Source organism: Plectropomus leopardus, chromosome 2, assembly GCF_008729295.1.
Source record: "Plectropomus leopardus isolate mb chromosome 2, YSFRI_Pleo_2.0, whole genome shotgun sequence".
NCBI classification, from domain to species: Eukaryota; Metazoa; Chordata; class Actinopteri; order Perciformes; family Serranidae; genus Plectropomus; species Plectropomus leopardus.
Genome location: NC_056464.1, coordinates 25,921,373 through 25,937,132, shown reverse-complemented (window position 1 = coordinate 25,937,132; position 15,760 = coordinate 25,921,373). Strand labels below are relative to the sequence as shown.

Sequence of the window (15,760 nt, the reverse complement as noted above, 5' to 3'; positions counted from 1 at the left end):
CCAAATAATGGTAAAATTGTTCAATTCAGCAAAACTTACTGACACCCAATGAACCAGCTGCCCACTTCTTGTGGTTGGTAATTGAGTATCTCATTTAAAAAAAATCCTACAGGTGCCCTAACAACTTGCAACATCATCATGTCATATTAAAAAGCACAACTACTTTTTGACCACATACAAACTTGAGTATCCCTGATATTAAGTAAATCTTGACCACAGAGTGTTGAATGCAGGAAACTCATAAGCATCTTTTATGAACATGGATGGGACTTTTGCTGACATCCTGTGGTTAAAATAAGAACTACAAATACTAGGAAACGTCTGTACAGATTATGCAACGAAGAGACTTGAACAAATGTCACTTTACATGTCCACCACAACAGGAAGTGGTCACAGAAAATGAACTTTGCACTGCCTCAACTGCAGAAAAAGAAGTCAAACAGCGATCAGTAAATGTAAGCGCATGTTGCGTTTTAACCCGGTTAAGTAACTTTACGACGCTCCCAATCGCCACCTCTATCGACCCTTGCCCTTACTCGAGTTAGCTGCTGTAACTGCAGCATGCGCTGGGTAATAACAGGAAGACTGTGCACGTTTGGACATAGTCACATTATTAAAGGCGCGCTCACGCATTTACCGAGGTTTGCAGCTCGTCGAAACATGTCGTCTCAAAGCAAACGGCCGGTGTCCTTACTGGGAACTATGGCGTTTGGTGGACGAGCCGACGCCGAACAGAGCCTGGACATGGTGAAGGCTTTCATGGACCGGGGACACAACCTGGTGGACACAGCCTTCATGTATGTGGACGGGATGTCAGAGACGGTCATCGGGGGCATGAATCTCCCTAAAACAGGTATATCAGAAGCAGTCATACTCGTAGCTGCTCTGTGCTAACTGAGTTTTCAGTGACCATGTTGTCACCAATCAGATCCACGTACCTGCCGGTTGTCAGAAGCTTGGAATTGTGGGTACCAAAAACTGTCACGAGCGCCTGTCACCAAAGGCTGCAGATATCTGCAAGATAGAGCTTCACTAATCTGTGGTGGAAGAAGTATTCAGTCTTTGCTTCAGTAAAAGTACTAATACCGCAAAGTGAAAATACTCTGATACGAGTAAAAGTCCTGCATTGAAAATTTAACCTTAGTAAAAGTAAGTATATTCAGGAAGAATTACTTAAAAGTAAAGGGACCCGATGCAAAAAAAAATGTAAAACGAAAACAAAACAATTTAAAAAAAAAAAACTGGGAACAAAAGAAACAAAAACATAAAAAAACCCACGCACTCAAAGTTATGTAAAGAAAAAAAAAAAGGAAAAAAAACTCTCAAAACTCAAAATTATTAGAAAAATGAAAATAAAAATTATTCATAAAAGGAAAAAAAAAACACCTCAAAAACCTCAGAATTATTTAAAAGAAATATTTATTCAAAATTATTTAAGAAAAAAGAAAAGAAAAACAACAGCCACGAGACTAAACGTTTTTTTTTTAAGTAGAAGAATCTTTATCAAAGTACAATTGACATTTTTTTTTCTTTCCTTTGCACATTTTTGCATGAAACTACCACATATAAAAGCTGCACACGTATTTCATTTTTTTTTAAAAAAGATTTTTTGTATTCATTTTTTATAGCCAAGTAGTATTTTTTTTTCCTTCATTTTATTTCATGGATCCTATTGAACCTTTGATCCTGCATCTACCAGCAGGTCATTTTTTACCAAGGGGCCTCTAACTGCTTGAGGCAGACATGTTTGTGTGGCTTGTTTTAGTATGATGGCGAGAAGCAGTTCCTATCTGCACTCTGAGTGGGCAGCATTAAGCCCAGTGCCATATACAGCATTTGTGGATCGAGAATTATTGATACAGACCATGTCAAAATGATGCGTAAAAACTTTATGATAAAAACACTCCCTGGAGTCTTTTTTAAGCTGGACAAAGAAAATATTAAAATAACAACAGGGACGGAAAGCAAGAGCCCTTGGAAGAAGTAAACTATCAATGTACTTTTACGATTACCATTATCATGATACATATACTTCCAGTCGTTTTAGTCTTTTTGTACACCAAACTTGGTAGCTTTTTGGTTGTTTTGAAATTTTTATTTAAATATTTTTGATAATTTCTATGAACAGGTGCCCTAACAACTTGCAACATCATGTCATATTAAAATGGAGTTCAGACATGCAGCAAAAGCACAATTACTTTATGACCACATACAAACTTGAGTATCCCTGATATTAAGTAAATCTTGACCACAGAGTGTTGAATGCAGGAAACTCATAAGCATCTTTTATGAACATGGATGGGAATTTGCTGACATCCTGTGGTTAAAATAAGAACTACAAATACTAGGAAACGTCTGTACAGATTATGCAACGAAGAGACTTGAACAAATGTCACTTTACATGTCCACCACAACAGGAAGTGGTCACAGAAAATGAACTTTGCACTGCCTCAACTGCAGAAAAAGAAGTCAAACAGCGACCAGTAAATGTAAGCGCATGTTGCGTTTTAACCCGGTTAAGTAACTTTACGACGCTCCCTAATCGCCACCTCTACCCTTGCCTTTACTCGAGTTAGCTGCTGTAACTGCAGCATGCGCTGGGTAATAACAGGAAGACTGTGCACGTTTGGGCATAGTCACATTATTAAAGGCGTGTCACGCATTTACCGAGGTTTGCAGCTCGTCGAAACATGTCGTCTCAAAGCAAACGGCCGGTGTCCTTACTGGGAACTTCGGCGTGTTTGGTGGACGAGCCGACGCCGAACAGAGTCTGGACATGGTGAAGGCTTTCATGGACCGGGGACACAACCTGGTGGACACAGCCTTCATGTATGTGGACGGGATGTCAGAGACGATCATCGGGGGCATGAATCTCCCTAAAACAGGTATATCAGAAGCAGTCATACTCGTAGCTGCTCTGTGCTAACTGAGTTTTCAGTGACCATGTTTGTCACCAATCAGATCCACGTACCTGCCGGTTGTCACAAACTTGGAATTGTGGGTACCAAAACTGTCACGAGCGCCTGTCACCAAAGGCTGCAGATATCTGCAAGATAGAGCTTCACTAATCTGTGGTGGAAGAAGTATTCAGTCTTTGCTTCAGTAAAAGTACTAATACCGCAAAGTGAAAATACTCTGATACGAGTAAAAGTCCTGCACTGAAAATTTAACCTTAGTAAAAGTAAGTATATTCAGGAAGAATTACTTAAAAGTAAAGGGACCCGATGCAAAAAAATGTAAAACGAAAACGAAACAATTCAGAAACAAAAAACTGGGAACAAAAGAAACAAACAAACATAAAAAACACCCAACGAACTCAAAGTTATGTAAAGAAAAAAAAAGGAAAAAAAACTCTCAAAACTCAAAATTATTAGAAAAATGAAAATAAAAATTATTCATAAAAGGAAAAAAAAAACCCACCTCAAAAACCTCAGAATTATTTAAAAGAAATATTTATTCAAAATTATTTAAGAAAAAAGAAAAGAAAAACAACAGCCACGAGACTAAATGTTTTTTTAAAGTAGAAGAATCTTTATCAAAGTACAATTGACGTTTTTTTCTTTCCTTTGCACATTTTTGCATGAAACTACCACATATAAAAGCTGCACACGTATTTCATTTTTTTAAAAGATTTTTTGTATTCATTTTTTATAGCCAAGTAGTATTTTTTTTATTTCATTTTATTTTATTTCTTTTCTAGGTCTATAGTTATGTCCCTTGATTGTTGCAACACTCACTTTCATTGTTAATTTCATTTTCTCTCAATATGTTAACATTATGCACCAATTCTCTAAATCAAAGTCCTCAAATGTAAAAACCAGATTCTGATTGTGATCAAACCCTGTGCTAGCTATTAACTTTAATTGTTACTCAAGCAATGTACTATTGTACATCCGTAGAGAGAGATTAAAAGAAGATTTGTCGAAATCAGATCAGCAGAGGCCAACTTTCAATCACGAGTAGAGTTCAGGCTCAGTGGATCGTATTGAACCTTTGATCCTGCATCTACCAGCAGGTCATTTTACCAAGGGGCCTCTAACTGCTTGAGGCAGACATGTTTGTGTGGCTTGTTTTAGTGTGATGGCGAGAAGCAGTTCCTATGGAGATACTCGGACAACACTGACATCTGCACTCTGAGTGGGCAGCATTAAGCCCAGTGCCATATACAGCATTTGTGGATCGAGAATTATTGATACAGACCATGTCAAAATGATGCGTAAAAACTTTATGATAAAAACACTCCCTGGAGCCTTTTTTTGAAGCTGGACAAAGAAAATATTAAAATAACAACAGGGACAGAAAGCAGGAGCCCTTGGAAGAAGTAAACTATCAATGTACTTTTATGATTACCATTATCATGATACATGGGTCAATGACAAAAACAGCTTCTAAAAAGGATTTTTTTAAAAGTACTTTCAATATAGATGTCAAGCATATTTTTTGAGTTGGGAACAATGTGTTTAAACAAGTTTCATTTATTGAATAATTTTTCTAACTGTTTTAACTCATTTTTTAACAGTTTTTTAACTTCACACAAGAAAAATGTCAGGTGGCGCAACCAAATATTTATAAAAATATATATACATTCCTAGTTTTTTTTTTTTAATTAAATCTTTGGTAACTATCCTTCAGAGTGTCTACACTTGGTAACACATTTTTATTTTATCATTGTGGGTTTTTTTTTTTTTTTTACAATAATTTCAGATTTTTTAATTCTGTAGGTCAGGTTATAAGTACGTTAACATCACATTTTACATTCAAAGACAGGAAAATAATTACATAAATACACAAATTCATATATTCAATATAATAACTACAAAAATTACATTTAGAAACCATTTGGTCATTTTAACCTATCATTTTTTTTATCTAAATTGGTTGCACCACCTGACGAATATTGGTTGTACCACCTGACAACATTAGTTATGACATGAAATATGCTGGGAAAAAAAATGCATTTTCATTTCAAATAGTAACATGTGTCTCTATTTAAGTTTTCTTAAACATAGACTAACCCTGGGCAGATATAGACTAGCCCTAACCCATCAACAACACTTCACATAAGACTACATTCGATACAACACTAACTATAACACTATTCTAAATGGCAACAATGAAGTATCATTTAACAAAACCGGAACGTTTTCTGAGTTGTTGGGTCAACATTAGTAGACAGTATCTCAACTCAGTTTTTGTGTATTGAAGTATTCCCAGTCAGAATGCGTTAGACGTGTGTGTCATGAATTGAGAGGCTCTGGCTCTGCAATCACTCTGAGCACTTCAGCTGCGTAGAAAAAAATGATGTCAGCACGTTGGGGCCAAGTGAATGCATTTTTTCCTCCCAGTTGCTGCATGCAGCTCACCTCAATCTCTTCCCCAACCACTTGAAGGACCTGCCGCACAAATGGCTGACCTTCGTAATTCACCATGATGAACCCTCCATGATCTTGCCTCCACTGTTGCTTTCTCCTCATTTTTTCATTTTTTTTTTTTTTTGCTTAGACAGTTGGCTGATGGGGGGCTTCACAATCTTTCCCTCTCTCTTCCTCCTCTGATAACTATAAAACACAAGAACTAGTAAACTGACAAATTCCCATTTAAGAAACTGAAAGTTGTAATATAATAATAATAACTGTAAAATGAACTGTTGTGATTAATTACCTCTCTTTTCTTTTTGCCAGATATGCTTCCCTTGCAGCCGGATCATTTTTAATGCGTGCCCGATGTCGTGCTGATTTTTCTTTAGTTGATAGTGGCATCTAAAATGTACAAATTATCATGTAAAATGTTTTAAAGTGTATAATATCTTTAAATTTAAAAACTAGTAAACATTTTAAAAGTCTCATGGATAATCTTAGAGCTTTGAATAGCATTATATAGTGACATTCCTTACAGTTGTGCCACCTGACTAACTGGTTGCACCACCTGACAATTGCAACTAACCTCAAATTAAACAGGCTATTGTTTGTTAGCTAGCATTAGCTTCTACCCTTGTCATGAAGTTCAAATAGACCACTTTTCTTAAAAAATGAAGAGTTTTATGATAAAATAATATGTTTCTAGTTTTACACTGGTTGTACCACCTGACATGGAAAGCGTACCAGCCTACATATGAGTTAAAAGTAGTTATTTTTATCAGTATTTGACAGAGATCTACAAACCTTTTAGCTTAGTCCCAAGGGTCTCTTGGGGTCTCCTGGCTAATGCAACATCCTGTTTACAGCTATTGTCTCTTCACTTCAAAATAAAAGTCCAATGTTTATGGTTGCGCCACCCTGACATTTAGGAAATGTTAATTGCCGGACAAAAGTTTAGCAGTTATTTTAAAAGCTTTAAAACTATTAATATGAGAAAAAAAAACATTTTCCAAAAGACTTAAAACATAAAACAATGCCAAAGTATTTTATTTTACCTCTTTACTAATTAATATTACATTTTTTATAGTTTTCTTACCTGCTCACTTGCTTGGACAGTTGCACCACCTGACATTTTAAGATTGTGAGAAGCCAAAACATAAAATAATATAATTATTTGAATTAACTAAAAAATGTATGAAAATAAATAGGTTTTATAGAATGAAGTGACAGATGTCATGAATAAATTATTATTATTATTATTATTTTTGAAGACTCGGACACAAAAATATGCATGTCATGTCATTGACCCACATATACTTCCAGTCGTTTTAGTCTTTTTGTACACCAAACTTGGTAGCTTTTTGGTTGTTTTGAATATTTTATTTAAATATTTTTGATAATTTATATGAACCTACATAGTGTCTAAGCTCTGTGTTAATGCAAAAAAGAAATCCCACAGTTCTGTTTGCTAAAACCTGCAACATATTTTAAATTCAGTGTTTCTGTGTGACAGTAAGCATTGCGACCAAGGCCAACCCCTGGGACGGGAAGACGCTGAAGCCAGAGAGTGTGCGCTCTCAGCTGGAAACCTCGCTTCAGAGGCTGCGGACAGACTGCGTGGATCTTTTCTACCTCCATGCCCCTGACCACCAAAACCCCATCCAGGATACCCTCAGGGCCTGCAATGAACTCCACAAAGAGGTAAAGAGACCTAATTTTCTGAATGATAACTGTTTGAAACTTTTCCTTTGTAATGACACAATAAAACAATGACCTTAGATTTTTGTCCACAAAGTCTAAATCATTGTGTCATTAAACTGTACTTACTATGTTTAGAATATTTTATTAAACTACGATTCAATGTTTTACTATTGCCCTCAGGGAAAATTCAAGGAGTTTGGCCTGTCAAACTATGCATCATGGGAAGTTGCTGAAATTGCCACAATCTGCAGACACAACAACTGGATTGTTCCCACTGTGTATCAGGTATTCAGGCAAAAACCAGTCTTGTAGTTTCATCTCCAATAAAATGCATCATCTTAAATTAAGTAAACTGCTCAGTGCTGCATCCTGTGTGCTCCAAGCCCATTCTTTGCATGCTCATCTGCTCACTGCAGGGCAAGAAATACCTGTGTTTTTGGAGCGAGATCATGACATTTGTGTAACTGGTTATCCAAAATTTCTATTGATTTCTTAAGTAAAGAAAACATGGTAACTACGCATCCTTAACAGCACAGAGGTGGCCCCGATGCTTCTTCCATCTCGCTTTAGTCTTTAATTAAAGGGGAACTACGCATATCTTCAAAATGTATGCATTTTATTCCTATGGTCTAGTGTCTGGGTTTTTTTAATAAGATGGGAACATTTAATTTCGCTGTTGTTCCCCTTTAAGTCTTCTTCACCGCCATGTCATGTTTCTTTCTTTGTTTACTGTGCTTTTGCTTAAATTTAAGCTCTTTGGCTATTTTCTGAACTCTAACTTAAACTCTTTCAACTTCTCACAGGGAATGTACAATGCCACAACAAGACAGGTTGAGACTGAGCTGCTGCCGTGTCTGAGATACTACGGGATGAGATTCTACGCATACAATCCTCTAGCAGGTGTTATATGTCCTTCCTCTGTGGCAAACCTTGAAGTTATTTGAACTGATCACTTCAAAAGGAGAAACTCACAGCTGGTGATAATTAGAGCCCAAAAGATTAATCTTAATGATTTTGGTGATCCACTGACTTTCACTCCACTCACAGAGCTGCTACCACGGCCACAGACCCTCAGTCTTGTTTTGACATTTAAGTGGAAATAGACAATGTTTTTTAAAGAGATATTATTGTCGGCTCAGTTTCCCAAGACATCATACCCTTTGACAGACAGAATTGCATAGTGAATGCTTAAAGAGAGACAATCTAAAAGCAGATGATGTGCAATCAAACTTTGCTTTATAATTTTGAGTTTAACAAAACTTTTCCATAACTTTACCATTTTAAGCAATACTCAAAACAACGTATAGTTAGAACTTTACCAAATCTTTGTCAATTCCAAACCATTTACAGGAATTTTATGTCTATTTCCACTTAAACTTTTTCTCAACACAGCATTGAGTACACAAATGACAAAACCTGTGATCATTTTAGCATGAATTCTGACGTTACTACTCCTCTGCAGGAGGCCTTCTGACAGGAAAGTACCACTACCAGGACAAAGACGGTTCCCAGCCGGCAGGACGATTCTTTGGTAACAACTGGGCTGCAGCGTACAGAGACAGGTGAACGACCTGCAGTTTACTTTTGAAAATTCCCCAAATAACTCCTGTAATATTGTTGCATGTTAGGTATTTCTACATGTCTGTACTCATTCACAGCATCAATTTATAAAGAAGAAAATATTTGTGACTGTCCTCTTCTGTATTAGATACTGGAAGCAGAGTCATTTTGATGCGATCGAGCTGGTACTGAAGGCCTTGGAGGCAGTTTACGGCTCAGAGAAACCCACCATGACGTCGGCTGCTATGCGCTGGATGTACCATCACTCCAAACTTAAGGTACCTATTGTTCATGGATCACTGCAGTGACACAAAAATGTGTTTTGAGGGTCATTATTATTGGGAGTTTACAATACGTAGCATGAGATTAACAGAAAGTCTTGGGGAAAATGTTTGTATCTTCCTCTGAAGAGTATTAGGATTTTTTATGTTTTTACTGAAAGATTAATCCTCCTTAAAGGGGCCTATAACCAATTTAAAGTGCTCTTATCATGCAGTATTCAGTACTGCATTGATACTCAGTGATCAAGCATGTATTATAGGATGATAATGCATATTAAGCACTATGTTCTGTGGAATAATTGTCAGTTATTTTGAAGTCATTTAGCATGAAGATTTAAGGGACTGTTCTGTAGTTTTTGACCGTATGTCACAGCTGTATTCACATATAACACACAGCGTGATTTTTTAGGAACAAATCAGCCAATTACAGACTAACAGCCGGTCACGACTTCAGCATACTGAGCATCTGTCAAAATCTCAGCTCTCTTACCAACTGAAAGGATTTCTGTTGCATAGTTAACTTAAACACAAGGCTCACAGGCTGAATTTGTACTCAGCAGGAAAATGTTGCACGACAACTTTGAAATGAAACCATGTTTTGGTATGACAGCATTATTTTTTTCTGACTCCTGCTTCATCTGCTGTTTCAGGGTGAACTTGGAGATGGAGTCATCATTGGCATGTCAAGCATGGAGCAACTTCAGCAGAACTTGTCTGCAGCAGAGGAGGGTCCTCTGGATGAGAGAGTGGTCGCTGCCTTCAAAGAGGCCTGGAATCTCGTAGCCCACGAGTGTCCCAACTACTTCCGCTGAAGAGCCTAAATCTCTGTCAGATTAAATATTATCCGAGTTCATACAGAGAAGAGATCTGCTAACGCCTCTTTACTTCAGTTACATACTTACATACATTTTCCTGAAATTACATTCAGAATTATATTCTTATGAATGGATCAATCAAGATTAAGGCCAGGATGTATTAATGTGAAGAGCACTTCATTGTTGTCTGTGCACAGATGTAAAAATGAAAATTTTCACAGGAAAAATGACCTTTTCTAGAGTCTGCCTTAATTAAACTCTTACATTAAAAAGAAACCAATTTTCACATAAACAAAGTGTTTTTCTTACATAAAACGCATCAAGTGGGTGGATTTAACACATGAAAGAACATGTGACTATTTCTTTTGGCAGAATACTTGTGTACAACATTTTTTTCTCATGTTGACAAAACAAGTGGAACATACATGTAAGGGATTATTAATAAGTCTTTTGACTCCCGTCAACAGTATTTACTGAACAACAATTCAGTCCAGGGATCAAACTCAAGGCGACCAGCAGAAGTTCATGTTTTGAGGTGAAAAAAGAAGAGAGAGATTACAGACTCCAGGGGCAGCACCAGCTGTCAGGACCAACGGTTTCAAGTGTCCCTCTGCTGTTGAAGGCTAGCAAAAACTGACTTAAAAAACACACGTGTACAAGCTCCTGCTCTTGCAGATGCTTCATTCTGCATCATCGTCTTCCTCGTCATCATTATCCTGCATAGCCTCTTCCTCACCACCAATGTCCTCAAACTCGCCTGTTTCTGAGTTCCACATACATTTGATCTGCACCTTGAACTCTGCCATCTCGATGCCAAAGAGTTTCTATGGACAAAAAAAAAAGGAGAAAAGGAGCCAATTTGAACAAAACAATCTGACAAATGCAACACAGCACAATATGTCTCTCTTTCTCTTTACACCGTGCATTAAAATGCGATCTCACAGGGCGACCTCTAAAACACCTGGAAAAAATGCGTGCCATATAGGCCGAGGACTCTGCAGCAGCCTGGGGTTGATTTCAACTTGCAGCACTTTGCTGTGTCATTCCCCCTCTCTTCCCTGTTTTCCTGTCTCTCTCAAGCTGAACTACAAAAAAAGGCCAAAAGCCCCAAAAAATATAAAGAGGTGTGTCATATCCAGATTGTGTCTAGATGATTTAACCTGACTACATTTACACCTATCCCTCCATCCCTCCCTAACTCAAACAACCAAACGTCACTCCTCTCGTTCAACAATTTTTAAATGGCTCAGCTGCAACATAAATTATATGCAAATATGCAAGCAAGTTTTGCTTGCATATTTTTTTGCTGGAAAACACTTCGGTCTTATCTTGACTCCATCAACAAGTGTCTTGAATACTCTTAAGACAGTAGCTTTGCTCGCTAACAGGTTCATGGCTACTACCTTGTTGGTTTGGAACAGTCACACGCGTAAATATATTTCTGCCCGCATGGATGTTGTATGTAAAACTGCATTTTTACTTGTGTTTCCTGTGGTCATAATGCGTCCATTACCACCTGCAGATGTGGTATGTCCGAGTGGATCACACTCCATCTTTTATGCTTTTGTGTGCATTAACACCTGTACTTTCATGACGTAAACCACTATCCCATTAAAATCTGATCACCCAAAACCCATTGTAGTGCAAGGTGTAAAGGGGGTTTAAACAGTCAAGAACTCACCAGAATACGAGCCTGCTCAGGAGTTAGCACGTCTCCCTCCTTACAGACCTCATGGTCCTTCAGCAGTGTCACCACTCCTTTAATAACAAGAGGTAGAAAATGCAAGTGTTAAATCAAACTAACTGGTGTGAAAAAAGTGACTTCTGTTTAAATGACAACGGTAGTGTCGCCCGTTGCACTTCAACATGATTAAAGGAGAGGGCTGATCCTACTAACAAGTATTGCCTGTGTAGCCAGTGCCTTATAGAGCACATTACATGTTGCCATGGACTTTCTTTTTTGTCCAAAACTTTGGTAAAAAATGTGGCATAAGCCTCACTGTTGCACTGACAGACATGTTCCTTCATTAAGATGAAATCTCACATACACTGCCCTGCTGCCTTACATACACACTAGAGCACCAAATAGTCTGTTTGACTATTAATGTGTAACTGAAAGTGCATCTCAATAAATTAGAATATCATCGAAAAGTTAATTTATTTCAGTAATTCAAATCAAAAAGTGAAGCACTGGGTCTTCTGTTGAGAGTCAATGGGATTTGGGTCTAACACCATGTCCTGTACTTTTACCTTTCTTGAGAGCAGTAGGAAGTCCTAACTGCCTCAGCTGGGGCTCCATCGAGTGAGGAAACTGTTCGAGGGGTCCCTCATCCAGAACCGTGTCCATCTGTGCACGGTTTCCTGCCCTCGCAAAATCCATCTCTTTGAAATGATCGAAATACCTGTGGATAGAGAACACCATTTTGTAAACTACTGAACAATATTTGAAAAACGACTTCAATTGTAGTGCATTAACTGAAGTCTTACTTACTCTTGAACCTCATCCTTTGTTTTGTTTGTGAATAGCACTCCCACTTCTCCTCTTAGAAACCGGCTGACCTGCACATTATCAGAGGCAGTAGAAATATCAGGCCGTGCAACAGATTATTATATATCTGTCGTCACACCACACCTCGGATCTCACTTACCTTGTGTAAATTATCTTTGTATTCGTCCGTTTCTCCTTTACCCAGGGCAACCACCATGACTTTATTTTTGCCAAAGAAGAACCTGTTAGAGAGAGGACAGTCATGGTTCAATTCCAGCCTGCAGCCCTTTGCTGAATGTCATCCTCCCTCTCTCTCCCATGTACCCTATCCATCTGAGCTGTCCTATCAATAAAGGCAGAAAATGTGAATATATATATATATGAATTCATTAAATAAAATAAAATAGAAATATTTTTTAATAAATTTGGGACTAAATTCCTTGGGGGAAAAGAAACAATTCTTGTGAAAAAAATTGTTTATAATTATCACAATTACATGTTTAAAGTTTCCATGTTTTGTTTTTTTTTAAACTCCTTTTAACCTGTATTCTTGCTAATTTTTGTACTATTTCCTCCTCCGTTGCTCATTGCCTTTTTCCCCAAGTTTCTGAAAGAAATTAAGTCAATTTATTCAGGTTTCAAAGGGTCAGATTCATTTAAAATATCAGTTCACCGGGGTAATTACCTGCTGTGTTTCCATGCTGTCCTGATATCTTTCAGTTTGTTATTCCTCATATTGGCCACAGAGAATATGAACAGGTTTCTGTAGGTGTCCACACATTTCCGGAGCTACAAGAAATACATAAATAAAGAGAAATACCATAAAAATACAAACAGGTGGAGAACTCAGTGTTAAACACTGCAGCAGCTTCAGCCAACCCTCGTTAGCATATCTGACAGGACACTCACCTCCTCGATTAATTTCTGCTTTGACTCCAGTCCTTTCTTGGCTGTTTTCGTTAACGAAACTGAGAGGAAGATAATATGGAAAAGTATTCAGTCGGACAGTTAAGAGTTTAATCAACATTAACCAGCAGTAACTGTTTTAAACCAGAAGCTAACGTTAGCTCGTTAGCTAATTTATATTAGTTTTCTGTTGTCGCGGTCAGCTGCTACAAAAAAGCAACGCGTTGGTGTGTTTAAACTCCTAATGTGTTTGTCTATATTGTAACTTAAATTGCTATTTACTCACTTTTCTTGTCCCTCTTTGACTTCGGCATGGTTTCCTCTCACGATGGCAGAGCAGCAGACGCACACGTGAAGTGAAAGGACCCTAAATGTTTCTGTTTGGCGAGGCTGTCCATGTCCTGCCTGACTGCAAAAGTGAAAGAACTTGCTGCGAAAGCCTCTAATCATGAATAGTCTTCTTAGTTGTTTTTCAAAACTCTCTCCGGCAACAAGTAAAGAAAGTTTTATAAATAGATTATTATTGGGTAGAGGCCTGTAAACGTATTTATTGATACCCTTTGGTAATTTGTGGTTCGACCAGCTCTGATGCCAAGCATAGAAAGAAGTAAAGTTAAGGAGTACTAAAATAAGAATTAAGTAAAAATATGAAATGAAAAATATAAAAAATAAAAATATGTGCATTAGGCTTAATTTCACACAAGTGTTCAAAACTTCAAAGATGTAACATTAGTATAATATTCTGAATATGTAAAGGTAAAAAATACAAATATGTGCTACAATACAATGTACAAAGTCATATGTAAGGGATTAGAAATATAAAAAAAATCCATGTTGCTACAGTGTACAATACAATATATACTGTACATAATAGAATAAGAGATATAAACAGTATATACCATACGATATGTTCCTTAATTTAGTTGGTAAAACATGAAGCTCCAAGCATTTGGCAGTTGCTCATAGATGCTACTTTTAGGAGAATATATACATAAACATCTGTATATGCATGTCTTTATGTATGCATTTGTAAATGAGCGTGTGCATATATATTGAAATATGTATTCGTAAAGAGAAACATGTAAATGTCCCCATTTTGTTTAATTGTACTTGTTTTGTTTGTTTTTCTATTAGGTTTTTGTTTGTCGAGATGCCCTTTGAAACCTTCTTTTTAAAAAACATGGAAAGAAGGCAATGAGCAATGCAATAAGAAATGACCCCAAAAAAATAGCAAGAAATTAGCACACGACAGGAAATGTCCTGAAAAAGTGCCAAAATAAAATATAAAATTTATAAAAATAATAGTAATATTATATATAGTGTTTTTAAAAATTCTTTATTGAACAAGCAGGCACATTAAAGATATATAAACACAGTCCGTACCAGGGTACATAGATATATGCAGAGAAAAAAACAAAAGTAAAGAAAAGAGAAAAAAAAGTTATATAAATCAAAAATACGTCTTAAATTAATCAAAGACATAGTTTTTTATTGCCTGTCTTTTCTGAAGGTCTCTTATTGTGGTGCACCATTTGTTGTAGTTCTTGTTAGAAAAGTCCAGTTCTTTTTGTACAATAATAATAATAATAATAATAAAATCTTTATCCATCTCAATAAAACATACTGATTCAAAGGGGACTAAGTGATTAAATTGAAGACAGGTGGCTTCATAATCATAATCATCTCACCTATCTTTTTCTGAATAATATTTTTCATTTATAGCAATACAAATCAATTTTACATCTTTGTATAACATGTCATGACTTGTCTGAAGATGATTGTACTTGTCTGAAGATGTCTGGACTTGTTGAGGATTATGTATGGATTATCCCACTAGTGGGAGCTGAGCTAAAGCAACAAAAACATTACAGTCATTTAAGTACACAAAGTGCTTCATACAATAAAACAACACACACACATACACAAGCAAGCAAATTGATTAAAAGCAAGACTTTGTTGTGAAGTAAAGCACTAAAATAAGAGTAGCTACTCATTAAAAACAGGAACTAAGAAAATACTACCACAAATGAGGAAAGAGGCAGGACAAAATCTATAAGACGATAGAAAAAATCAATCAAACAATCAATCAATCAAATTAAATAATAATAATAAATAATAATAATAATAATAATAATGATAATATACTCTAAACACTAGATAAGAGGTTGATGGAAAATAACACAAAGCAGAATAATAAATAAATAAGTTTAAAGCACTAAAATTATGTATTAACTAGTAAAAAGTCTACTATACAGTTCTGTTTGTGTTAGGCTTGTGTTAGTGAACACAGATGAATGTTCATGATAAATGTATTATGTGTCCTTGAAAAGTCAGGAGATAAGACTTAAAATGTTGTCCATGAAAATGAGTGAGAACTTTGTAAATAAATGTATAATAACCTACATAGTCATACAATGGAGAAGAAGACAAAAATAGAGACCCTATAAATAGTGTATTATTAATGTGGTGAAAGTCTGTCAGTGTTCAGCTCTCTAATGAAGGCCTATAACAGTTTAACCCTTTTTAACTTGAGCAAATTGGCATGATTTCCTTCAAAAACATAGCAAGAATGCAATGGGAAACTTAAGAAGAAATGACCTCACAAATTGGCAAAAACAAAAAGTAAAAATTACAAAAAAATTACCTGAAAAT

At 36.4% G+C, this 15,760-nt stretch overlaps 2 protein-coding genes across 3 annotated transcripts; one reads left to right on the top strand and one right to left on the bottom strand.

The window, feature by feature from the left end:
• Positions 1 to 294: 294 nt before the first annotated feature.
• Positions 295 to 10,006, top strand: akr7a3 (aldo-keto reductase family 7, member A3 (aflatoxin aldehyde reductase)). Of its 2 annotated transcripts, none has more exons than XM_042506470.1 (7): positions 295 to 853; positions 6,871 to 7,058; positions 7,239 to 7,343; positions 7,862 to 7,958; positions 8,521 to 8,620; positions 8,767 to 8,896; positions 9,550 to 10,006. In XM_042506470.1, exons 1-7 carry the CDS (start codon positions 562 to 564, stop codon positions 9,709 to 9,711), a joined length of 1,074 nt encoding a protein of 357 aa, XP_042362404.1. In that variant the 5' UTR covers positions 295 to 561; the 3' UTR covers positions 9,712 to 10,006. The 2 variants fall into 2 exon arrangements, with proteins under 2 accessions (XP_042362404.1, XP_042362412.1); XM_042506478.1 differs by lacking the exon at positions 295 to 853 and adding an exon at positions 2,108 to 2,885.
• mrto4 (MRT4 homolog, ribosome maturation factor) lies at positions 9,765 to 13,474 on the bottom strand. The gene is made up of 8 exons (XM_042506490.1): positions 13,395 to 13,474; positions 13,112 to 13,170; positions 12,888 to 12,991; positions 12,363 to 12,444; positions 12,206 to 12,273; positions 11,965 to 12,116; positions 11,396 to 11,472; positions 9,765 to 10,538 (listed from the first exon to the last, which is right to left on the bottom strand). The coding sequence occupies exons 1-8, from the start codon at positions 13,420 to 13,422 to the stop codon at positions 10,395 to 10,397; spliced, it is 714 nt and encodes a 237-aa protein (XP_042362424.1). The 5' UTR covers positions 13,423 to 13,474; the 3' UTR covers positions 9,765 to 10,394.
• Between the last annotated feature and the right edge of the window lie 2,286 nt (positions 13,475 to 15,760).